This window comes from Leucopleurus acutus (genome assembly GCF_964270905.1).
Source record: "Leucopleurus acutus genome assembly, chromosome: 1".
Classification (NCBI taxonomy): domain Eukaryota; kingdom Metazoa; phylum Chordata; class Mammalia; order Artiodactyla; family Delphinidae; genus Leucopleurus; species Leucopleurus acutus.
The window spans coordinates 145,859,969-145,886,106 of record NC_139142.1 but is presented as its reverse complement, the minus strand read 5'-3'; the positions used below and the strand labels follow the sequence as shown (position 1 = coordinate 145,886,106).

Below are 26,138 nucleotides of genomic sequence, written 5' to 3'. Positions count from 1 at the left end.
GATTCCACAAGCTATATGGCTCAGCCAAAACAAACTAAACAGCAGAGTGGGCAGGGTGGCAGGGTGGCGACAGGCTAGCCCCTAATTGACTGCTTTCCCTAGAATGCTCCACTTGACCTCCTCCCACACCTTTGCTTATTCCAGGGCACTAGAGGTCATTGGTAATACCTACTGCTCAGTGTCCTGTGGGTTAAATAACCACTACTCTGGACTGATCTGCTGCTCTATTGACAAAAAAATCAGGTACTTGTTGACAGTTCTGTTAAAAAGTTTAATTTCAAATTACACATTAAATACAACCAAATAGGCAGCAGCAGTTTTATTAAGCATCAAAGTCAGTGGGTGTGTGTATGGTGGAGTGCCTGGTAATGGGATGATGGGGTCGGCAATGTCCAACAAGATTCCAGAGTAAGTCGGGTGTTAGGTGAGTTACAACTGAGCACTTTCCCTGCGGCACACTGGTTAGCCGAGCCATCTTCCCCCTCCTCCCTCCCCCAACACCCAGCCTCCTGTTAACTGAGCTAGCAGCCTGTTAAATCTACCTGGAACTAAGGCCAAAAAGTCAGCCCTTTAGTTCTGGAAAGAGAGTTGATCTCACTTGTCACCCAAACAAAAAGCAATACTTTTAAAACTATCCATACATGAAGCCTCTCGGCATAAGACCTGGCAAATGTAGATGCCAGGACCGTACCTGACCCAGAGAACCTAACAGACTTGCCAGAAGTGCATGTGCCCAGACTGAAGAGGACCTGGGGGGTCAGGAAAATAGCCTGCCACCTTCAGGAGAAACCCGGGAAGGACGACCCCTGATTACTTTCTTTGCTCTTGGTAAAAGGAGTCGATGATATCTTTGTACTTCTCTAGGACTGTGAGCCGTTTCAGCTTCATTGTGGGACCTAAAAGAGAAATTGGAAGAAATGAGTGAGGGCTGGGCTCTGAGATGTCTGAGAAGGTGTGTGGTAAACATCTAGACTCAGTGAGTCCCAGAACTCTGGAATTAAGCCAGACCAACAAGTAGCCATCCTCCAAGATGGCCCATGGTGATCCCTGCTCCGTGGTCACACCGTTGTGTGGCTCCTTCCCACACTGTACCAGGGTTGGTCTAAGTGGCCGGTAGAATACAGAGGAAGTGGGGTAATTTACATGACAACAACTGATAGGCAAATCATCTCTGCATTTCAGTGAAAGTTCATACGATGTTGGACGTAATGCTTTGATTGCTTGTGATGGGGTAGGGGAAAGCCCTGGCCAGGGAGGGCCTCTGGCATCACTTTTCTTGGCCTTGGTTGTCTCCTCTAATGCAAGGTCAAAAGGGCTCTGATTTGGGTAGCTTCAACTCCATTTCGTGCTAACTCATACTTGGCTGTGTAACGGGAGACTTCAGAATCAAAGCCATTTATATAAACTGCTTAGACAGGACACCTATCTGGTTGACCTTGCATTCAATTTGCTGGCACAAGACACCCAGATAAGCTCAGGGTCTCTGATAGCAGCTCAGCATTACGGTGGATAGTTGCATCTGGGTTCAGCCTTGATGGGTCAGAGGGAATCTCATTGAAGGAGCCATTTGCATACCCCGCCATGCCATGAACACCCCAAGATGCTATAACCAAGAGCGACTTCATCATCCAACTGAGGCCACACCAGAGGCCTTTTCTGGTTCTGTGGACCATGGCCCAGAAGGGCTTCCGCCCTTTACCTGTTGCATGAGCTGACTTTACAAAAGATTATGGTGGTCTCACTCCCTAGAGCCAGATGACTCCAGCCCAAACACTAACAGGAGCTTGGTGTCTGCCTGGTGGTCCCATTGTGATTTCAGGGGAAAATGGTTCCTTAGTCAAAACAAAGTTAAATGTTATAGGTTCAAATTAATGAATTCCAGCACATATCTTATATACTGAACAGGCCCTACCTAACCACAAGCCCAGGCACTGAGCAATCAGTGTCCTCCCACAGGAAGGAGGTGGGTGTCATCCAAAGTGCTGTCAGGGACCTTCTGTTTGCCATGGCTGCTTCCTAGGGGGCACCTCCCAGGCTCTGCCATGGCCTCTGCCCTCCTGCACAGCCCCTGCAATAGTGTAAGGAAAACACCTACCCAACTCTCCACCCGAAATGGAGAAGTCCCTCTCAAGAACGGCCCACTTCTGGATGTGGTAGGGTCGGGCAGCTGCATTCATGTTGACTCTCTGGATCCCCTCTTCAATGGCCTGATACACGGCCTCATCCTTCTTCCCCACGACCTCCGATACCGTGGCAGCTTTGCTGCCCACCCTCTGGCAGAACTCCACAGCTTGCTCGGTCAGATTATCAGTTGGGTCAGAGGTATCAGGATCCAGAGTGCACTGAAAAGCCAGAGATAGATCAAAACCAAGCCTCACTCCACAAGATGTGTGCCCTGGTCTTGGAGGAGGTCACACTGCTGATCGTCAAGGACGTGGATCACCGTGAGCTCTGTTTCAAAGAGACGGTTCTAGAATGAGTAGGATGCTACTCGGACTGCGTTGAGCTCCGTGGTGGGGTGGAAGGAAGGGAGGCCTGAGATTGAGATGACCTCAGCCAGTGAGATCATCTTTTAAAACAGGGACCATAATTCTGGCCCCATCCAGTACCCTGGTATCAGATACCAGATTGGTTATCTGCTGAGGGGACTGAGGGCAGCAGCGCTGTGTAAACTGGACTGTACTGGAACATAGAAGATCATCGGGGCAGCATACTATTAACTGTATTACCAGGGGCAGAAGGGATTTCCATGCGCTACGGCTGCCCCTTAGGGCAGGCAGCACTGACTAGTTATTCCAGAATACAGTCATGAGATCCAGACATGTCCTGGTTGAACATGGCTTCTGCTGGGGTCAGACCCACAGACCACCCACTGGCTGCTCCTCCAGAGCCAGACCCCAACCCCCCACCCCCGACACACCTTCAAGGTGAGCAGCATGGACAGGAACTTCCTCTGGTCCCCGATCAGCACGGCATTGCTGATGATGGGTAGCTCTGTCTTCACGGCCTCCTCAATGGGCACAGGGGGCACATTCTCCCCGCCAGCCGTGATGATCAATTCTGGGGAGGCAAGGCCAGGCCCCCGGCACAGGCTTCAGTCCAGGTGCTCAGACCAAGCACACCCAGACTCTGCCTGGAGAGCCGACCCTCTAAGCAGGACCCAGGCTCCATCACACATCTGCCTGCGTGATTTCCAGAAAGGTGTTTACCCATTCACCGAGCTTCAGTTTCCCCTGGGAAATTGGGGCATGGGATTCCCACAGGGATGCTGAGGGCACTGTATCCACTTGGGCAAAGTAAGCAAAGCACCTCTTCCATGGAGGTGTCCCCAACTTACTTCCCTGGGAGAGCCAAGCTGTTCATGGGAAATTTCTTTGAAATCTCATGCTCTATTTTAAATTTTATGTCCAGTTTGTGTTCTACTCTGCCTCATATCCATGTTTGCATATAAAAATACATATTTATGTCCTCAAATTTTCTGGAAAGACTTGCCTTGTTTATCTAGGGACTTTGGATCTCAGCTCTGTCATTTACTAGCTGGGTGACCTTGGGCAAGTTACTTAACCTCTCTGGTTGTCCTCATTAATAAGTCGAGGTAATGATAGCATCTTTCCCATGGGAGACAATAGTAAGTAAAATGATGTCATTCAAGGTGTGTGGCACTTAATAAGGGCTCAACACTTGTAGTGGGTATAAATTGTGGTGGCAGTATAATTCCTCCGACGTCCCAGCACAGCCTCGAACCCAGCCAGAGGCGCTCACCTTTGAGACGCCCAGTGATGTAGAGGAAGCCGTCGGCATCCAGGTGGCCTGAGTCGCCCGTGTGCAGCCAGCCGTCGGCATCAATGGCCTCACACGTCTTGTCCTCCATGTTCAGGTAGCCCATGAAGATCGTGCGGCCCCACAGGCAGATCTCTCCGATGCCCTCTGCATCCTCATTCACCAGCTTCACCCGGCAGCCCGGCACCACCTTGCCGGAGCTGGGGGGATGGAGGGGCCGGGAGGCATGGTCAGAGGGAGCAGTTTCCTCCAAGCCCTGGATCAGCCCCTAGTCTGATCCATCTAGTCTTCACCGATGGCTAGAATGTCCTTTCCCAGGATTTTTGTAATTTAATAGGGTCCTCAGAGCTGAGATGTAGGGCCAGTTAAAGGTTTTTAGGTGAATGAATGAATCAGTGGGGGAAATCCTAATGGGACAACTTTAAGCACTGTGATGGGCAAGCAGGGAGGGGAGGTGTTTAAGCACAACAGAGAATCCTTCAACTCACTCCCTAGAGCTGATTGCCCCCTACCCCACACCAGAGGACCGGCCCAGTCCCCCCAGCTCCCATCCCAGATGAAACCAGGGCTACCAGCAATGCTGGGACACCCTCTAACACACCCCACCCTACTGGAGGCAGAGGCCAAAGGGAAATTCCTCCATCAGAGCCCTGCTCAGGAAGCCCCTGGACTGCAAGGCTGTTTGCAACCACAGACCCAAGTGACACTGTCACAGAGACCACCCCCACGAGACTTGGGCCTGGCCAAGGGACTTGGCCCAAGATAGAGCTGTTGGCACTCAGGGACCCATAGTCCAGTGGCCTGGGCTCAGGGACCTAATCAGCAGGGGGCGGCACTGAAGGGTGTCAGCCAGGACGTGCAGGCTGGCATATGTGCTGAAACCTGGGCCACACCTGTAGAGCCGGTAGTTGTAGGGGCTGGACATGAAGTGAGGGCCCGAGGTCTCGCTGAGGCCATAGCCCGCATACAAGCGGATGTTGAGGCCCAGGAAGAAGTGCTGTGTCTCCGCGGTCATGGGGGCTCCTCCGTAGAAGTTTTTCTGACACTTGGCAAAGCCCAGTGCCTGGCGGACTTTGGCTAGCACCAGGTAATCTGCCAGTCGGGTTGTGAAGGGCTTCAGATCGCTGGTGGGAGAGGGAGAATGGCTCACGGAAGACAACACACACACACACACACACACACACTTGCATTAAAAGGGTGGGTGTTCAGCGGGTACCCGGAATGGCCGTTCCAATGATCTATTCTGATTGGTTAGTGGCGATGCTGAATCTACTGCTAAATATTTTTAATATTGGCCCTGCCTGTGAACATGCATGCACACCTAGGTGTGTACATGTAGTTATGTGCAAATACGTCTTGAGCTGGGAAGTTAGAAAACCAGATTCAGCTGTGTATGCTTGCACAGACAACACAGAGGCACGCAAGTTCGCACACAGCAATACACAGTAATACACACTTGCAGAGACTTGAAGTATATATGCACAGACACAAACATGTGTCTGATCCCATTTGAAGCTCTTGAATGGGTCATTCATGCATATTCACTTTTCATGTCTGTGCAAATGAAGCCCTAAGTGCATAGACACGTGTACATGTCTCATGAGACATGATACCATTTCACAGACACACTAGTAATGGAAAATATTTCTAAACTGGAACAGGCCAGATTTATGCCATTGATCCTCCCACAGCACTGGTTGGGAATTTTAAAGCAATCGAAAGGCTGTGGGCGAGAGATGAGTGGTCACTTTGGATTATGGGAAGGCTGGAAAACCCCATCACTGTGGCCCCTTCTCTATAGCCACCTACTGAAGTCAGGAGGAGACCCCTCAGGAGGCTGCCAGGAGCTGCTCCCAGGGAGGTTAATGCCACCCCAGAGGGAGCAAGTCAGTCATTGCAGTCAGACTCAAAGATGGGGTGATGGTCTCCTGTGGGATCTGGCAAGAGAACAGGGGCTCAAGCCCAGCCACTGATGGGGTCTCTGTGCAGGGGTCTGGACAAGCCTGGCCAATGGGGCCTGGACAAATCTGGCCTATCAGATCCTAGGTTGTGTCCTGGGGTTATGACCCAGCCCTGCTGCCTCCCCAGGCCTCCTGCCCCCTGGCCCTCTCTACCTGCTCGGGCAGGTGAGGTTCTGCTCCAAGGTCACCGACATGGCCCACAGCAGCATCTTGCGCCGGATGAAGCCAGACTGAGCCGCCACCTCCTGGATCCGCTCCATGATCTTCTCCCACACCCGCGGCACCCCCATGTGGGACGTGGGCTCCACTTCCCTCAGCGTGTTCACCAGGCTCCCCTGTTCGCAGCCAGCGAGAGACAGGGCTGTGGTTCAGAGCCGGCCAGGAGCCAGGAGGCCCCTGTCACCAGAGTCAGCGTGCACACACGCAGGCATCCTGTATACAGTAGCTCACACAGGTGTACGCACACACCGCATGCAACTCATGTCACATACTGTCGGCTACGACTCAACAGCCATCTACTCACTGCTCTTCTTTGCTAAAAGAACCTTGAAGTAGCTCAGGTACCAGGGTGGCCAGATGCTTCAGAAGTACCTCAGTCCCCTCCCAGTCCTGGGGGCAGTGACTTTTTATTAGTCTAACTCAAACATGGTAATCCCATTCCCTTAAGCAGTGACTGGTTGATGAATGGACACGGGACAACATTTGAGCCAATGTAGGGGAGGGGAAAGTCTGCTAGGGGGCTCTGGGGACGTTCTCCTCATGGTTAAAAGAAGGATCCCAAGCACAGGTGTAGTTTATGAGGCTGGGATGCAGGGCAGGGCCGTGGCCATCTGTGACCATCCTCTGATCTTACTCTGAGGTGGCCCGTCCTAGATGGCGCTGTGGACCCAAACACCACTCTGACTCAACTTTCCTTTATGTAATATCATCAGTTTCCCTTCTTGTTTGATCATCTGAGTCAGGCTGTGCTAATTGCAGTTGAAAGAATTCTGACTGCTAAACACATGGGGAACCGGAGTGCTTATGATGCACACACAGGGCCCACAGACACAAGCACACACTCAGGCAGGCCCTTGCACACACACTTGGACACCCACTTAGGCAGAGAGGCAGACTGACCTTCAGGGCATCAGTCTCAGCAAAGCAGACCTGGGCCCCCCACTGGATGCCTGTCCACAGGTCATAGATCTGGGCAGCAATGTGGCTGAGGGGCAGGTAGCTGACCACCACCTCCTGTTGGACTTCTGCGGGTTGGATGTCACCGGCCTGGCTGCCGTAATGTGCTGTCCATGTGATCTGGCGGACAGGCAGATGGGTCCTGGCAGTGTCTACAAAGCCAGCCCTGGAAGTGTTCACATCTGTGGCCACCCTGTGGGCTTGGGCTATTTCTTTGGAGTGTTCTTTGAACACCCTAGAGGTTGTTCACCCTCCTGGGCATCTCTGCAGGAAACACCCTGGGACAGGCGTCCCCCACCCAAACCCCACCATTTTGCTGGGCTCATTCTGTACCACAGACTTAAGGGTTGTCCTACTTATCCCAGCTCCCTGAGCTGAGGGACTGAAGGAAACTCCCTGGGAGTTGATAGGGCAGGGCCACTGCCCAGATCCACCCATAGCCCACCCCCACCCATCTGGGCATCTGTCCTACATTGTCTTGACTCAGCATCACACCCTTGGGGTTCCCAGTGGTGCCTGATGTGTAGACCAACACGCAGCACTGGTTAGGCTGCTGGGCATTGATGATGGTGTCCAGGGCCTCCTCAGTCACCTCATTCCCCAGATCCATGAACTCCTCCATCTGCGGCCAGGTGGGAGAGTGCAGACAGGCCAGGTGAGCTGGGCAGGCTCACACAGACCCCACCTGCCCCACACGAGCCCTCTACCCATACCGTGTACACATTGGCCATCTTTGTCGGAGGAGGTTCTTGAAATATCACTACTGCCTTCAGGTGTGGCAGGTTTTTCCAGATCTGTATTGACAGGAAAAATAAATGGGGTTTCATTTTAAAAAGTCACCTCTTGAGAAGAGCCCCATCTCCAGGTGTTAGTCAGCCTGGCAGGCACCTTGTGGCAAAGGTTGTTGGTCCCCAGCTCTGACCTTTCACTCAGCAGGACACTTGCCACCCTTCATGCATGGTTCCCCATCATGAGAACTTTGAAGCAGCAAAGGTGGGATAAGCAGGGGGCAAGGAATGACTTCTATTAAAGGAAAACCAGACAACCTGGGGCCTGGCTGAGTGCAACAGGGGACTGTGTGACTGCAGAAGAGAGAAGAGAGGAAAGGGTAGAGGGAAACCAGAACTCAGTTATCTCACTGAGTTGAGGTGTCAGAGGTCAGAGTTCAGGAAAGCCGGGGTGCCTAGAATTTGTGGGACAGAATACCAGACAGGAGAGAACTATGCAGAGAAAGAGTTCTAGAAATTTCTTTAGGGGTCATCTTGATTCTTTGGCGGATTATCAACCTGCACAGGCATAGGTGAAACTAGATGAAGAATAAATGCTGGAGGAAGATCAAGGACTGGGGCTAGAAGACAAACAAAAGCATGTACGGGGCCAGAACTGTTTGTGTCTCCATCAGCCAGAGTGGAGGGACCTCTGGAAATAGAGACCCCAGAAGGGTCAGGTCTTAGGTCTGGGGCTAAATTAGCCTTAGAGGAAAGGCTATCTAAACCTGCTCTGAAAGGCTTAATTAAACACAAGTCTCAAAATGAAATTGAAAGAGAGAAAAAAAATGGAAAAAATTAACCAGCAGGAGAAAACTAAGAAGCCTAACATATGTGTAATTGGAGTTCCAAGAAATATTTTTGTTAATTGAAAAAAGTCTGAGAAATTTCCAAATTTGATTAAAACTATAAATCCATCAATTCAAGACTCCCGGTGAACCCCAAGCAGGATAATCACAAAGAAAACCCACACCAAGACACAACATAATCCAACTGTTGAAAACCAGTGACAAAGGAAAAAATCTTAAAAGTGGCCAGAAAAGCAAGATACAACATGTGGAAAGGAACAAAGATAAGAAATTATAGACTTCTTATCAGAAGCTATGCAAAGTAAAAAACACAGGGATGAAGTCTTTAAAGAGCTGAAAGAAAAAAAAGGAAACCCTGTCAACCTAGGACTATAAACTAAATGAAAATATCTTTCAAAAAATGAAAGCAAAAATGAACAAGTTTTCAGACAAAGAGAAGCTGACAGAATGCATTGCCTTCAGACTTGTATTGCAAGAAATGTTGAAGATTAACATATATATGCTAATGTGTATAAAATAGATAACTAATAAGAACATGCTGTATAGCACAGGGAACTCCACTTCGCTGTACAGTAGAAACTAACATAACATTGTAAAACAACTATACCCCAATAAAAAAAGTAAAATTAAAAAAAAGAAAGAAAATTCTTAAGGAGGAAGGAAGATGAACCAGATGAAAACTTGGGTTCGACATAAAGGGATGAAGAGTGCCAGAAATGGCAAATACGTGGGTAAATAAAAAGACACTTTTTCCTTCCTTTAAAATTTCTTTGAATGATAATTGACGGTTTAAAATACTGCATTGCAGGAGTTATAACTCACATAGAATTTAAGTATAAATGACAATAGCACAAAGTATGGGAGAGAGAAGGAAGTACACTGCTCTAAGATTCCTACATTATATGTAAAGTAGTACAATATTATATTATAATATTATTTGAAAGTAGACTGTGATGAGTTAAAGTTGCATAGTGTAAGCTCTAGAGCAAACACTAGAGGGAGAGCTAGTAAACCAATGGATAGAATGGAATACTCAAAAACAAACCAGAATAAAAACAGAAAACTCCATCCAAAAGAAGTCATGAAAGGGGAGAAAAAGATCAAAGAATGGATCGGACAAATGCAAAACAGCCAACTGGTAGTTTTATAGACAATTTTGTCAGACTGGATTAAAAGGCATGACCCAGCTATATGCTATCTATAAGAGTCTTGCTTTAAATATAAAGACACATGTAGGTTAAAAGTGAAACAATGCAAACATATATACCATGCAAACGTCGATCATAAGAAATCTGGAGTGGCTATATTAATTTAAGACAAAGTAACTTTGGAAGAACAGTTGCCAGAGATAAAGAGGGACATTTCTTAATGATAAGGGGATTAATTCATCCAGAGGGCATAACAACCTAAATATGTGTATACATAACAGAGCTTCAAAATACACGAAGCAAAGACAGAACCAAAAGGATAAATAGATAATCCTCAAAAATAACTGGAGATTTCAACGTTCCCTTTCTCAGTATTTGTTAGCACAAGTAGACAGAAGATCAACAGGGATATAGATGACTTAAACAACATTAGAACACTATCAATCAAGTTGACATTATTAACATTTATAGAACATTCTACCCAACAACTGCAGAATGCACATTCTTTCAAATATGCGTGGAACAGTCCCCAACATAGATCGTTATTCTGTCTACCACACCTGCTGTGTACAAATGGGGTGCTTCAGGTAGCAAAGAGTCCCAGGTGATGAGAGAAAGTTCTTCCTTTGGAGAAGAATCCCAGCTGATCAATTAGAAAACAAACATTTTCCCATGGCTCATGAAATAATTAATTCAGGCAAAGATCATCAGTGGAGAAAGGCTGATGGGGAATGTCACAGTGGATGAGCGGGTAGCCACCACAGGAATCCAGGGATGAAACTCAGAGTTCACTACGAGGTACCACCTGACATCACGTGCCTCTTGAGGCTGTGCCGTGGGAAGTACACAGCGCCACCTATGGGTTGCTCCTGCCAATCACTGTCTAATCTGAAATGCATCAACACTTGCCATCTAACAGGAAGTGCAGAAGTTAGAGGGACAAGCTGAACAACAGCTCAGGACGGCTAACCTAGTTTCTGCAGCACGTCAATGACAGAGGTTCTCACACTTGAGCCTGTGTCAGAATCACCAGGAGGCGTGGGCCCCGTACCCCGAGTTTTGGAATCAGTAGGTCTGGGGGGGGTTCTGAAACTAAGCTCCCGGGGGATGCTGTTGGTCCTGGACCACACTGCTGTATGGTACGGGAAACAAAAGGTGGGGCCTTTGTTTTGAATTAAAAGACTCTTAGGAGACACCACCAAATGCAACACATGGGCCTGGTTCAGATCTTGATTCAAATGAACCAACTGTAAAAAGACATTGCTGGTATTAGATGATATGAAAGAATTCTTTGACTTGTGTAAATAAAGGTGATAAAGTTACTTGTGATTAAGAAAAATGTCATATATGTTAGAGGTATTGAAATATTCGGGGGGTGAAATGCTGTGATGTCAGAGATTTGCCTTCAAATACTTCAGCAAAATAGGTAAACTGATGAAATGAGTGTGACAAAAAACAGTGATGATGATTAAATCTGGGTGAGCACTCTATGAGGGTCCACTACACTCTTCTCTCTATTTTTGTTTATCTGGAAAGTTTCATAATACGAATTTTAAATAATTACCTAGGGTGGACATTTCTGATTCAGTAGGTCTGGGCCTCGGTTTCTTCAGTGGTAAAATGGGGCAGGGGGAGGGCATTGGGATCAGATCAACCATCTATGCAGAGCGGTTGTCTCCCTGAGGGATGGGGCAAAACTACTGGGGGGCTTTTTAAAGCTCCACTGCCCTCCCCACTCTGGGGTTCTGACATGAGCGCCCACGCTGAGGAGTGTGTGACTCCCTCGGGTAAGGCTGAGGACGAGAGTTAACACCATTGCTACTTGGTAGCTGAGGCTCTCAAGGAATCTTAAACCGGTGGGGCTTCAAGCAAAGCTGGCCTGGAGGCACCTGGGTCAGAGGGCTCTGGCATCTATGAAGGCTCCAAACCTGAGGAAATCAGGGCCCCGATGAGTCCTAGGGGGCCTGGGACACCCCTGCTGTGCACTCTTCTCTAAATATTTGTCCCCTTTCTATGAAGTGAAGGGCCCAAGTGCTTGGGGAGGGGGAGGGCGAAAGGGGGTGCTGAGGACAGCTCGGGTTCACCTCAGTCTCTCAGAGCCGTTCACTTTGGGCCACTTTATCTGCACCCACATCTCCTCCCCCAATGTCAAGCATTTATCCAAATCAGACAGAATGGAGGCCCTCAGAATGAGGGAACCCTGACAACAGGGTTCAAAAGGAGTGGAGACAGAAAAGGACTTCACGCAAGCTGAGGGAAGGCCCGTCCTGCGATCCAGATCCCACAGTCCTAGGAGACTGGAGACCACTTCTCCTGCCCTCGGGTACAGGTGGGGAGCTGAGGTCCAGGTGATATCTCCAGAACTAGGGCCAAGCCAACAAGTCAACCCGGGAGCCTCCTTTGAGAGGCAGGGAGCCTTGGAGGATCTTGCAGGCTACTGGGTGTAGCTGGGGCACAGAGGTGCCCTCAGGCCGCTGCATGCCAGCGTGGTGCCCATGGGGACAGAGCCAATCAGGGAGGGACCTTAAATGAATCAGGAGGCATCAATGCTCCAGAAAAGACCCAGCTGCCCCAAGAGGCACTGTTGAGCCCCTCCAGTGCCCTGCTGTCTTCAGAAGACCCTGCGGCACTTGCTGTGGCTTAGCCCAAGCCCCACCCTGTGGCAGCCCACACTCCCCATCGAGACTCAGACTTGGGTGCTCACGGGTCAGAGCCCTGAGCCACCCTCAGGGCACACAACCCTTCCCTGAAGGGAAAGCCATGGGGAACAGCAGGCTGGCTGGGGGATGTGGGGTATGTCCCTTGGACACTCTGGGCCTCAATTTTCAGACCTGGCAAATGGGTCGGCGGCCATTGCCCTGCCTGTGTGCGTGTGGTGGGGCGGGTTGCTGTTGAGAATGATGGAGGATTCTGGCAGGGAGGGTGGAAAAGCCCTTTGTAAGCTGGAGGTCTGTGAGGACGCCCAGCCTGACCCCCATGGCCCTGGTCCCTTTCCCCCAAACCTTCAGGATCTTTTCCAGCTGCTTCTGCGTGTCGACCACGATGATGTTGGCACGGCAGTCATGGGCGATGTACCGGCAGGCTTCAGGGGAGCTGGTTGTGTAGATGCCAGTGACGATGCCACTGCAGGAGACCCAGGAGGATGCGTGTCTGGGCAGGTGCAGTGGGCCACCCCCTTGGCCCAGCCCCCTGCCCGACACACCCACAGCCCCCAGGCCCAGAGAGCTCCCGTGGCCCAGACAGGCAGCTCAGCACAGTCGCCCTAGGCAGAGCAGGGACAAAGGTGGTGCTGGGGAGGGCCCCGGGGAAGAGACGGGATGTTGGGGACGGGGTTGGGGGCCCCTAAAAAGAGATAACGACCCTCTCTCCGCTCTCTGCCCACCTCCAACCCACTGGAGACCCGGCCCCTCCCTCAGCCACTCACCCTGCGAATACTGTGCCCACTGCCGAGAAGAACCACTCCGGGGAGTTGAAGCCGAGGATGGCCACGCTGTGGGCCCGCTCCAGGCCGAGCTCCAGGCCAAAGGCAGACAGGCCGGGTCAGCCTCCCATTCTCACCAAGCCCCCCTTCCAAACTGCAGGGACCCTGCCGCCCACCTGAGGGACCACCCTCCCAGGCTCCCTCATTAGAGAGTGCCCTGGGGGACGAGTCACTCAACAGCCCTTGCTGCCCCTCCCAGGGCCTTCCCGGGGAGCCCAGACCTCAACCCAGTGCACCAGGCTTCTCAGGCCCCTTGAATGGGACAAAAAACGAGAAGCTCGTGTCCCGTCCTGGCACATGGCAAGGGCCCAGTGAACGTAAACCCTCAGCACCAGGCCAGAGCGGACAATTAGCTCAATAAATGGGCTGGTTTTTACTGTTATCCTTTCTAAGGGCTTGCCCAGTGGGACGTCGGAAAGAGGCCTGTGAGGGCCAGAGCTGGAAGGCAGGGCTGGGGAGGGGAGAGGCTGTGCCTTGAGGGGCTCCCTCACCTTTAGGAAGCCCTTGGCGGCTTTGCGGGCCAGCAGGTAGTATTGGTTGTAGGAGATGTGCTCCCACATGCCCTGTCGCTTGAAGCCCAGAGCGCTGAGGTCCCCGTACTTGTCCAGAGCCTCGCAGAACATCCGATGCACAGTGTAGGGAGTCTGTGGGCAGCTGGGGTCTATGCGCAGGTGGACGCGCCCATCGGCCCGAGTTGTCCACAGCGCCTCCTCTGCAGGGTCCGGGAGACCACAGCTTGGATCGTGCCAGCCCAGGGTTGTCCCCAGGGGACCCTTGGTCCTACCTTAAGCAGAGCTCCCAGGCCTCTGTTCCCAACAATGCCTTGGGCACTGGGCCAAGGGGGCTGGCAGACACACCAGGAGGCTCCCTGGAGGGGGAGGTCTGACAGCCTTGAAGGATGGGCAAGCCTCTAGGGGTGCAGCAAGGAAGAGGAGAGAGAATAGCTGGAGGGGAGGAGGAGGCCTTGGGGACCCTAGAGACATTTTCCTGCCAGCTGGGATTTGCCCCCTGAGGGTGGGCAGTCTGCAGTGGATTTGTGGCTGCCCCAGAAGGGTGGGACTGTCAGATCCTTGGGGTTTCTACCCTTCCTCTGCCTCCTGAGAATGGGTTGGGGACAGACCCAACTGACAGAAGGTCAAAGCATCAAAAATAGCCCCTTCCAAGGGGTTAGAGGAGACTGAAAACCAGCAGGCTCTGATCACTAGCCTGGAAAATTTCCCAGTCCCAGGAAATAACCTAACCATCTCTGCTCATTCTTGCCTAGTGCCGGGCCCCATGCGAATCCCTCACATGGGGATCTCATCTAGTCTGCACAACATGGGTCTGGTAGCCCCATTTTACAGATGGGGCAGCTGCAGCTCAGAGAGGTTCAGTCATTTCCCCAAGGTCACACAGTGGGAAAGGTATGCCTGAGGCCAATGCTCACACTTGGGACAGTGTCCCAGGCACACCCTAGCCTTTTTTACTGTGTGCGGTAGGTGGGAACAGAGCTTCAACATTTAGTATGTGAGACGTGAGGTAAGCCGTTGAACCTCTGAGTCTGTTTTCTCAGGGGAAAGGTAAGGGTTTAGTTCTCATGGATGATATGAGGGTCAAAAAAATGAAAAAGCCTTGGCATATAGTTGGGGTTCAATAAATGCACACTTTTGTTCTTCCTCCTTTTTCTAAGTTCTCCAGATCATTTGCAAAGGAGGCTTGGATGGGTGGTCTAGATCCTTTTGTCCATGAGGCCACTTTTTGGGGCCATGGCGGTCATTCTAAAAAGGTGACCCAAGGGCGGGGGAGTGAGGGCTGACTAGGACCACAGGGGCTACCCTGCCACCTGCTAGCCAGACCCATGCTGAGATGGAGAGGTCCCACCTCCTTGGATGTCCATCTCGAGGCGGGACCAACAGGGGTCCTGTGACCAGCCCTTCCCCGAGGCAGCAGATGGACTGATGACCTTGTCTCTCCTGTTCAACACTCTAAGGTTTCATGTGGACCCTGAAGTTGGCAGAAAGAGGTAAAGATCCTGGGGCTGGGACAGGAGAGCCCATCCTTCCTCCCATGGAGGCCAAGGATGGGGGACAAGGGGACATATTCCGGCCCAAGCAGAAGAAGGGAATGTCTGAGGCAGGGGAATGTCAGCCTGGGAATGTGGGCTGGGGCAGAGAGAAGGTCACCCAGCGCCAGGCCTTGTGTACTGACAGAAGTCAGAACCATGCTGGCTGGCGTCCACCACCTCCCCAGGCTGAGACCCACATCCCCAGGTGGAGGGGTGAGCCAGGGCCGCTGAGGACCCCTCTCCAATCACTTCTCAGACATCTCTAAGCCCCTTTCCCATATCCTGGGACCCCAGCCTGGCAGATCCCAGTGATCAACCTCTTTAGGGTCTCCAGTCCCTGCACAAGGTGAAAGTCCATTCACATGAGCAGACCAGGGCTAAGACACAGGCTGTGGAGTCAGGTCGACCTGGGTTCCGATTCCATTCTGCCACTCCCTGCTGTGTGACCTAGGAAAGTCTTTCTCCTCCTAGCTCCATTTTAATCATCGTCAAGCGCAAAGGGTTGGAGAGGTTATGGAGAGACTGTAACCCTCATACAGGTGGCGGGAATGTAAAATGGTGCGGCCATGTTGGAAGCCAGTTTAGCAGTTTCTTAAAAAAATTGAACCTAAATCTACTATACAACCCAGCAATTCCACTCTTAGGCATCTACCCAAGAGAAACGAAAACACACATCCCCACAAAGACTTGTACATGAATGTTCATAGCAGCATTATTGATAGTAGTCAAAAAGCGGGAACAACCATGTCCATCAACTGGTAAGTGAAAACTAAATGTGGCCTCTCCACACAGTGGAATACTATTTAGCACTAAAAAGGAGCAAAGTACTGATACAGGCAACACCATGGATGAAACTCAAAAACATGTGCAGTGAAAGAAGCCAAAAGCAAAGGACCATGTATCGTCTGATTCCGTTTACATGGAATGTCCAGAAAAGGCAGAAATGACAGAAAGCAGATGAGTGGTTGCCTGAGGCTTGGGGTGGGAATGGGGAGTGACTACAAGTGGACACCAGGGATCTTTTTGGGGTGATGGAAAAGTTCTAAAATTGGATTGCTGTGATGTTTGTACAACAGAAAATTTGCTAAAAATCATAGAAAAAGTGACTTTTTTCAATGAAAAAGTGACAAATCGTTACGTTTAAAATGGGCATATTCGGTGGCATATAAAGTACACTTCAATAAAACTGCTTTTAGAAATGGGAGGAAGGGGAATTCCCTGGTGGTGCTGTGGTTAGGACTCCGCACTTTCACTGCTGAGGGCCTGGGTTCGGTCCCTGTTCGGGGAATTAAGATCCCACAAGGTGCGTGGCACAGCCAAAAGAAGAAAAAGGGAGGAAGAATGGAACGCTGACACACAACCTCCTCACCCAAATTGGGACAAGAATTCCGTGAGGTAGCCCGGCCTGCGTGCCCAGAGCCTGGCAGAGTCACTTCCCAGTAGCTGGTAGCTCTCTTCCTTTCCCTGGTACAGATTCCTCTTCGTGCTTAGGCCAGAAAAGGCACATTTCTCCTGTGGGCACTGCTAGATGCTCATGCCGCGCTCCATTTACCTGTTCCCCCAGGCTTGCCAAGATCATCACAGGTAAGGCTTACGATCTGCTGTGGAAGCTTCCCTCAGCCCAAAGTTTTAACTCTAACTTATCATCTTTTAAGTTATAACCTTTTCTAAAAAATCACAAAGCAATACATATGTGTTCTAAGAAATAGAAAACAATTTAGAAGTACATGATATAAAATGGGATAGGGCTTTCTTAATGCTGCCTGTCTGAGTAACCACTGTTCACATTTGGTGTATGTCATGCTTATACAGATATACCTACAAGGAATTCATTTTAATTCTGTTGCTGTTGTTTTTTTATCCAAAGGGAAAAAAAAAGAATCGTGTTACTATTGTATTACTCAAGGGTAGCAAACCCAAAATGCCCCTAGGGGATAGGTAGGTAATGTACCAGCATCATAATAAATAATATATAAGAGTAAACAATAAATGAATGAAGTGCCCCAGAATTTGCATGTGAAACACAGAGGCACAGTCTTCATTTTCACAAAGAAATAGGCTCCCTCTCATTTTCCTTGAGACACGTGGCCCTTGTAGTCCACCTGTTGTGTCTCTGTTTTTTGATAAAGACAGAGAAGAGTACAACGTTTTACTAAGGAAAGCTGCAGTACAAGGGTAGTGATCACTGCCCCGACCCCAGCCTCGGTGTCAGGGAGGCAACATGGAGTGGTGGGGACTGTGGGGTGGGGGGAGCACACGCTTCATCTAAAGGGGTGGCTGCTCCTTGGCTCTAGGATTTGGTGCCCAGGAGGAAAGGAACCTGAGGGCTACCTGAAATCTGGTGTTTATGTGTGTCATCTGATTTTTAAATGTTGGCTCCTACATTCAGACAGCCATTAGCCAAGTCATCCGTTTTTAACTTCCGTGACATTAATGTATCTCTCTCATTGTGTGTGTGTGTGTGTGTGTGTGTGTGTGTGTGTGGCTGTGTTGATACGGCTCCGTTGGCCACATCATAATTTCGTATCATCATGTACATATCACAACCACTTCCCCATTGAAAGACACTCAGATGATTTCCAGGTTTTAGCCCTTAGGCTTTCCAAAGGACAGATTTCTAGACGTGGGTTTACTGCATCTGAAGAAAAAAGCACGTAAAATTTTGTTGGACGTTTTAGACAGAGTTCCTTCACCTGATTTCTTCTCTCCCACTAACTACACGGTTCTGCCTTTCCCCTATGTTAGTTTTTTATCTCATGGTGCCTTCGCTTTGGGGTTAAGTCACCTCACATCCTTCTCAGAAGGAGGAAAGAAGGAATGGACAAGGGAAGGAAAGGCAGTTGGTCCGTGAGATCAGTCTCCTCTTAGCCCAGCTGCGTTGTGACGGGGATGAGAGGCCTGGCCCCTGGTGGACCCACGCCCTTCGGGAAGGGTGACCAGGCAGTGCAGCTCCGGCCCAGCCCTTTCTCTCTACATTTACTGCACAGGCTCAGCTGTCTGAACCCCAGACTAGCCAGAAGGGAAGACTTTGGTGGGAAGGGGCCTGCCCCTGCCCTTGGCCTTCCAGAGGCCCAGTCATTCCCCTTCCCTTGAAGGAATTAGAATGGGCACAGCTCCCATTTACTGAGCACCCTACTTGTGCCAGGAGGGCTGCGTGCCACCTTGTTCTATGACCTCGTGTTTAACAACCTTCCATCCTGTGAGACTCACAGAGGCTAAGTCACCGCTGGCAGAGCTGGGATCCCAACCCACAGTCTGACTCCCAAATCCACACAGTTCCAGTTGGCCATGCTGGGGTCACGGTGGGGCTCTAGGCCGACCCCAGAACCCACATCTCCCCTGGGAAAGGACTGTCACGCCTCCTGCCCAAGTCCTGCACTGGGGCTCTGGCTCGGTGACCTTGGGCAGCCAGGACCTCCGGCCACTGCCTCTTCCTACATTCCAGAGGCTCCCAGAGTGACCTTTCTGAACCCATATCTGACCTGTTCAAAAGCCTCCCACATCTCCCCTTGACCACAGGGTGATGCCCTCACTGTGGCTTCTCAGGAAGGCCCTCCCCAAAGGGGCTCGCCAGTCTCTGCCCACCTCAGCACAGCCAACCTGAGCTGCTCCCGGTTCCCTTAATTCCCACCCACCCCCGGGCCTTTGCCCATGCTGTGACTCTGCCTAAAACACCCTTCCTCCATCACATCCACCTCTCCCACCTTTCACGCCCCAAGTGCCACCCCCTCACTGGGGACTTTAGTGCCTGAGCCTCACTGCGGGCCAAGTCCTGGTTGGGTCTGCCTCTCCCACCAGGCTGGAGGCTCTCAAAGGCAGGTCTGATTCCTCCCTGGGTCCTGAGCACAGAAGCCTGGACCCGAGAAGAGGGCAGGGGGCCTTAGCGGAAGCACAAGTCAGTTTCTGTCCCATCCCAGTCCCAGAGGCTGGATTGAATGACGGTGTGTCCAGGGGACCTGGGCCTTTCCCTCTCTCCCCTCCTCGCTTCCCCCCAGGATGGATGAGGGTGGTACAGGACACATTGCTGCCCAAGTACAGAGCGAGGTGGGCCCCCAGAGCAGATGCCTGCCCAAGTGGGCCACGGCGGGCTGAACCTCCGTCCTGCATGCTTGAGAGCCCCCAGGTAGGGCCTGGCAAGACCCAGCCCCGCTCAGTGCCCTCCTGACCTGAGTCCACCACAGCTCAGTGGCCTCAGGCTTAGGAACTGATGGAAGTGAAGATAGATGAGCCTCCCTGGCTGCAGTGCCTCATCCTCTCCCGCTTCTCATGTCCATGTACCCCCACCTCTGGGCCTTTGCTCACTCCATTCTCTCTCCCAATCTCATCTCTCTCGGAAGAGAAATCTCTGGACAGTGAGGTAGAAGACCTACCTATCAGCAAGGTGGACAGAGCAGTCAGAAGGGGTCCTTTGCCCACAAAGCACTGGATATTGGCCCTGCTCCCCTGGCCACAGCAATGAGTCCAGAACCCCATGCCCTGCACAGGGGCCATGAGGTCACCGTGCTGGGCCTTGCCCCGAAGGAGCGCTCCTTGTGGGCAGTGACCGATCCACTCAGAGCCTCTCTCTTGCAGAGTTGGACAGTGACTTGCAGAGATCATGACAGATCCACCGAGATCAAGGGGTGGCAGGAGTCCTAGCACAGTGTGGGGAGCAGAGAGAAGCAGGCAGTGGCAGTGCAGCAGAGAGGGGCTGGGTTTGAGCAACAGTGGTTGTCACCAGAGTGGGGAACCACGGAGGTCTCTTTCTTCCCATCCCCACTGGACACTTTCTAAACTTCCTTTCTTCTCTACCTGTCCTCATGATAACCTCCATCAACTAAAGCCATCTGAACTCACCTATCTACCTATGTACCTACCTACTTACCTACCTTCCTACCTACATACCTACCTGGGTTTCTCCTAAAATCAAAGAACATGAAGTAGCAAAGCTGGAATTAGACAAACAGACAACACCCACTGTTGGCAAGGGTGCTGTGCCGTTTGGAAGTGTGAATTGGTATGACTTTCCCAGGAGCGATTTAGCAATAAATATCAAAGGGATTAAAAAAGAAGTAACTTCTGACACAGCAATCACACTTCTAGAAAGTACCCATGGGAAACAATCAGAGACACACAGAGCGAGAACAGGGAGATGGATATCTTAGCAGCTCTGTTTCTATTAACAAAATCATTGGAAAAAACCCAGTGTCCAATAGGGGGACATGATAAATTCATTAGAGTACAGCCCTATCACAGATTCATAGGCAGTCACCAAAATAGTATTTAAAAAATATTTAATGACACAAGGAGATGTCCAGAGTATACCCTCAATAGAAAAACAGGGAACAAACAAAAGTGCATATAAAAATGCAGAGAGAAAACTAAAAAGATCTGCATCAAAGTAATATTGTTAAAAAGCTTAGCACATGGTGGGTGCTCAAGAAATCCCTCTCCGTCCTTTCTGACTAGACTCTGAACTTCTGATGCAAGCACTGGACTTGCAATGTTTGCCAAAAGAATAAATAAAACTGAACATGTGATGCCCATCAGGGATATAGACCGAGACCTCAGTGGTGGGGGAGCGGTGGGGGGTAGGGCATCCTTGAGCAGTGAAGGCAGGGCATTCCTACACATAGTACCATCAGAGGGAGAAGAAACTGAGTCTCCGAGGGGGAAGGAATGGCCGAGGTCACAGCAAGTTAGGGGCAGAGCTGGGACTGACTAGGACAAGACCTCTGACTGGCAGCTGCCTTGCATCCAGTGGCTAGGGGGCTGGTCAGTGAATGAGGTTTAGGCTCGGGGATCCATGGTCTACTCCTTTGGGGATGGTGTTGGCGGAAGAGGAGGGTGGCACCTGAGTCCCCTGACCCTCTGCCACAAAGTAGGCTGCTCAGAACTGAGCAGGAGGGAGGCATCACGAGTGGGTCCAGGGCTGCTCTGGTACGTCTCAGCCTGCCTACCTGCAGGTGATTCCTTGGAGGAGAGCAGAAATGTAAGAAATCGGGATAGGTTGCCAGACCCTTAAATTTGTCCCCATCCCCTCACCTCGAAACTCAACAGGGGTGTAGGTCTATCCCATGCCCAGCCATCTCACTGCTGCGATAACAGCCCAAACATGCCCAGGACCCAACCAAGGTCCCTATCACCCAGCAAGGCACCCAACATCCAAACCAGCCCTGATTCCAAACGGCATCCGAGGGTTAGATCTATGGGGAGATCTACAGAGAACCCAGCTAGCAGGCAGCCTGCAGCCAACAGCCCCAAGCACACACCGGGAGAATGTCCGCTGAGCGCTGGGAGCGGGCTGTCCCAAGGCCCCGCTTGCACTTTGTCCTGCCTCTGTCTCGTCTCCCGCTCTCTCTCTCATGTTGCCCCACCTCGTCTTGGCCTGACCCCGGCCTGTGCCTTACAATCACCCATTGTGCTGGGAGTGGTGAGGCAGGCAGGGAGCTGTGTTCTCTGGGGCTCTGGAATAAAGGCTCCTGAACAGCAGAGGAAGTCACTCTCAATTAGCTGAGAAAGGGAGAAACACGGAGAGCAGAGAGGAGAAGCCCGGGGTGTTTCCTGCAGCCTGTGGGAATGGCCTCGGAATGAAGCTGATTAAGAAGAAGGAGGGAGACACTGATCCTGGGTAAATGTGGTTCTAAGACCGGGACAGATGTCTATCTTCAGGGCACGGCATCCTGCAGCCCCTGCTGCAAAGGCTCGTCTGGGACGAGCACCAGGGTGTCCCTCTTCATACAGGGACTCTTTGCTAAGGGTCTTTGGAACCTGCTTAGCCCCATGCCAGGCACTCTGGGGATATATGAGGGGAAGAGCCCACGGTGGCTTCAGGACATGATGAGAGATTAGGGTCAAGGCCTGCCTGGGCCAGAACAGTTTGTCCAGCCCTTGGCACACCTGTGTCTTGACAGAACTGGACATTTTGATGAGGGGAGAGTTTTTACAAGGATCCCCAGAGGCTCTGCTTTCTTCAGCTGGCGTGGCTGAGATTACCACCTGTTCCCAGTTCCTCTGACCTCTGGGAAGTCGTTCTACCTTCCCCTACCCCCACTCCCACAGAAGCTGGAATGACAGCGATCCTCTGCCTCACACTGTGCCCAGGGCCCCTCCCTGCCCCCCAGCTGCAGGCTCTGAGCTCCCTGAGGACAAGGGTAGTGCCTGTCTCCTTCCAGACGAAACACCACGCATGCCCTTGAAACATTTGGGAAAGGGTAGGAGCGTGGGACAGAGGGAGGCCTGGTGAACAAGCTGGGCTGAGCTCCCAGCCTCCTGACCTCCAGCTCAAAACTCCCCAGTGGGTGTGAGAGTTTCCTAGGGAGAGTGAGTGCAGGGAACAGGTCTGGCCAGCACCTCCACCAGCCCCATCACTGGCAGCTGCTTGCCTTAGATCCCCCTCCTCTCCCCTGTGGTCTTGACATTGACTTGATCCAGCTGGGGTTCACGCTTAACCCAGAAAGGGCTAGAAAAAAAGGTATGTCTAGGCCCAGCACAAGGCTGCCTTTGTGTGGAGGTCAGATCCCAGCTGCTCTGTGGCCCAACTCAGTGGAGCTGTCCCCGGGAGAACAGCCATCTGGGCAGCTCAGAGCCCAGCCTGGGGACCAGGGCTTGAGGACCCTCCAGCTTCTTGGGAACTCAAGGAGACCCAGGTGAACTCTGATTCCTGCAGGCAAGCCTCTAAGAGCTCTCCAGAGGGACTGCAGCTTGGCAGTTAGGAGGCAGGGGCTGGCCAGGGCATGCAGGAGGGGAGGGGACCACACCTAAACGGTCCCAAAGAGGCAGTGTGCCAGTTAAGACTTCCACATCTTACTAGCTGTGTCATTCTGAGAACTCACTGAACTTGTCTGAGCTCAGTTTGCCCTACCACATGAGAATGATAACAGTGCCTACCCCACTGCTGCCATGAAGAGAAGATGAAAGATGAAAGTTTATCCCTGAGCACAGAGCCTAGCATTCGGTAAATGTTCAGTAAAAGTTGCTCTTATTAAGGTTCAGATGTGTGGGGAAGAACGACTTAACCCACTGTAATCCGCTGAAGACCCTCTCCCCAAACAGTCTTTGGTACAGATAGTTGCCTTTCCTCAATTTTATGGAAATGGCAGCTTCGAGGCCCCTTCCCACACGTGGCTGCTCCAATATCCTCTCCCATACAGAGTCTGGAGCCAGGACTCTTGGAGCTGCTGGGGAATCGTGCAAATAAGCCCCAGGGCCAGGCCAGCACACAGGGGGCACTCAAGCCATGGTGAATCTGGATCTTACTGCAGCTGCGTTCCAGAGCTCCTCCCACTCCACCCTTCAAAACCCTGGAGGCTACACGAGTCGGGGTTCGGAGGAGTGTGACCCACAGGGAAGGCTTGTGGGAGCCAATGAGGTCTGGCACTGCCCTGGGCAGTGCCTGGGGTCCCTTGGGCAATGGTGCTGAGAAGCCTCCTCAGCCCCTCCCAGACTGTCCCCTTCTTCTTATCACCAGCCCTAGATGCTAAACTCCCAAGGGCAGACCACTCAGCTCAGGCCCAGGCCCAGAGGGAGCTTAAACATCTGAGGCCAGCTAGAGGTCCTCCTCATCCAGGAAGCACCCTGATCACCCAGTTCCCAGGTAGCAGGCCTTCCTTCCTCAGCCTCTGTGTGCCCTTCACCCAGAGCCTGTCTGCCCTCAGACTAGGAGCGCTCTGAGGGCAGGATACTGTCCATCTCAGTATCCCCAGCAGCCTAGCCCTGTGCAGAGGATGGAGAGTCCAGGTTCGCCCCCAGCCTGGCTGTCCCTCCCAGGTTCCCGAAGTCCTGATAAACCAGAATGGCTCTGCTGCCTCCCCTACAGTTGACTACTCCTTCCCCACCCCTCCTTTAAAGTTGGCGGCCCCCTTCCCACCCTCGGCCCTTGCCTGGCCCCTGGCTGCCAGCCGTCTCTGATGGGTCCCTCTCTGGGATTCCCTGCCTGCTTGTTTGAAACCTGTCTATTCTCTGTGCCCCACTGCTGCAGTGCTGCCAGATGCTAACTAAGATTAAGCAACTGAGGCCCAAGGGGCTCGGATTACTTGTTCCTCCTTGGAAACACTCCCGACACGGAATGCTCCACGGGACGCTGAACTTGCACCACATTGGCTCCCTTCCTGCCCCTTGAGTTGCAAAACACCAATGCCATCACTCACAGTCAGGACTTCTGAGCTCCAGGGCTTTGCTGTGCACAGTCCCCGGGTGCTGACAGCTGCTCTATAAGCGCTGCAGAGAAGGAATTATCCCGTCCAAGGAAAGAAAGCCTGAGCAAGCTGATGGGACCTGCCAGAGGTGACGCAGCAAGCTGCCCTGGCTCTCGGGAAGAGAGTGTGGCAGCTGCCTGGGCCCAGCTGGCCCCTCTCCTGGGCTCTCTCGGTGCCTTTCAAACCCTTCCCCTCAGAAATCGGTCAATGCTTTCCTTGGTCCAGGTCCCTCTTCATCTCTAAGGAAGAGCAGAGAGGCAGAGTCCACTCCAGGAAAGTGCACACCTCAGGCCAGATCCCTGCCGAGGCCACCCCAAGACACCCAGCCTGGGAGAGGGGCAGCTTGTCTGATGGCAGCAGCGAGCCCCGCCGCGGTGAGGGGATTGGCGTTTGATCTCCAAGGGACCAGGCAGCCTGGGGAGCAGGGTATCTGAAGCCCTGGTCTGGTGTCTCCCCTTGTTACACCTTTTACGTCTCAGCTTCCTCACAGACCATGGGCATGGTGACCTTGGCCCAGCTGTCTGCCCTCCAGCCCACGACAGTGCTTGTGACAGAGCAGAGAGGTCCCAACTCTGTTCCTGCCCTCACATCAGGCCTGTCCTCTGACCGGGAAAGCCAAGTCAGAAGAAACTCTGAGGGAAGAGTCTTCAGAACAAAGACTCCAGTCCTCTCCGCCTTCACTGGCCTCTTTATTGCCCCATTTGGGGACCCTTGGAACTGGCCTCCCCAGCTAGTCCCACTTCAAATGCTACCACCCACTCCCCTAAACCCACAATCCCTGTTTAGCCACGAGGAAGACCCCGGATGTACCCACATCGAAGAACATTCTATGAAATACACAAGCAGGGCTTCCCTGGTGGCGCAGCAGTTGAGAGTCCGCCTGCCGATGCAGGGGACACGGGTTCGTGCCCCTGTCTGGGAAGATCCCACATGCCGCGGAGCGGCTGGGCCCGTGAGCCATGGCCGCTGAGCCTGCGCGTCCGGAGCCTGTGCTCCGCAACGGGAGAGGCCACAACAGTGAGAGGCCCACATACCGCAAAAAAAAAAAATACACAAGCAGTTCAACAGTCAGCGTGTCATCTCCCCCGACCAGCTCCCACCCAAACGAACGCCCAAGGGAGCTGGAGTGGCCTCGGGATCACCACCTGCCTTCTCTGAGGAGCCTGAAGCTGGGCAAATCACAACTGAGCAAACCAGCACCTCAGAGGAAGCTCTTCACCCGTGAGACGTGACACAGACCAGCGACAAGACAGCAACAATGTACCATCCCAAGGACAGCACTGAACCCGGGAGGCAGTGACCCTCTGTGCCAGGCACCGATTCCTTGCATTTTTTTTTAAAACGTCTGTAGTTGCTACAATATTGTTGTACAGCCAATAAAAATGAACAAAAGCTGTGTTATTATCATTTTGATGACTCGTCAGGGTAAATGATAACTCTGCCTCTCACAAGGTGCAATTATCTGGAAGTGAACGTCCTTGAAAGGGCATGTGGCCTCCCAAGCTTCCAGAAACATCTCTGCCAGCTCGGGCCGGCCAGCCTGCCCCTGGGCCCAGTCAACCCGCTTGGACTCTCCAAGGCCTTGCTTATCTGGGCCTCCTCCCATCCTTGCCCTGGATGAGGCCCCAGCTGTCTTTCTACCTCTGACCTCTCTCCTTCCCAAACTTCTTGAAGAAAAAAACTTCCTCCCTCTTCCTTCCATCAAGCTTGGCCCTGATGGCGGCAAAGAGGGTAGGGGCGTGGTGGGGTCCCTGTGGGCATGGAGATCAGGATTTCCGCCTTCCCAGTCCCCCAAA

General features: G+C 52.0%; 1 protein-coding gene across 2 annotated transcripts in view; it reads right to left on the bottom strand.

The window, feature by feature from the left end:
* ACSBG1 (acyl-CoA synthetase bubblegum family member 1) overlaps positions 1–26,138 on the bottom strand; it is a gene marked incomplete at both ends in the record, with an annotated part of 60,662 nt that overhangs the window by 9,760 nt on the left and 24,764 nt on the right. Inside the window, 12 exons of one of the 2 annotated variants that reach the window (XM_082851986.1) lie at positions 815–896; positions 2,096–2,342; positions 2,921–3,060; positions 3,763–3,980; positions 4,674–4,904; positions 5,895–6,076; positions 6,861–7,037; positions 7,390–7,539; positions 7,631–7,711; positions 12,644–12,764; positions 13,066–13,154; positions 13,614–13,834. In XM_082851986.1, coding sequence (XP_082708112.1) covers positions 815–896; positions 2,096–2,342; positions 2,921–3,060; positions 3,763–3,980; positions 4,674–4,904; positions 5,895–6,076; positions 6,861–7,037; positions 7,390–7,539; positions 7,631–7,711; positions 12,644–12,764; positions 13,066–13,154; positions 13,614–13,834 — 1,939 coding nt within the window. Of the gene's footprint in view, positions 1–810; positions 897–2,095; positions 2,343–2,920; positions 3,061–3,762; positions 3,981–4,673; positions 4,905–5,894; positions 6,077–6,860; positions 7,038–7,389; positions 7,540–7,630; positions 7,712–12,643; positions 12,765–13,065; positions 13,155–13,613; positions 13,835–26,138 lie in introns of those variants that run through there. The other variant, XM_082851985.1, reaches the window with a different exon arrangement.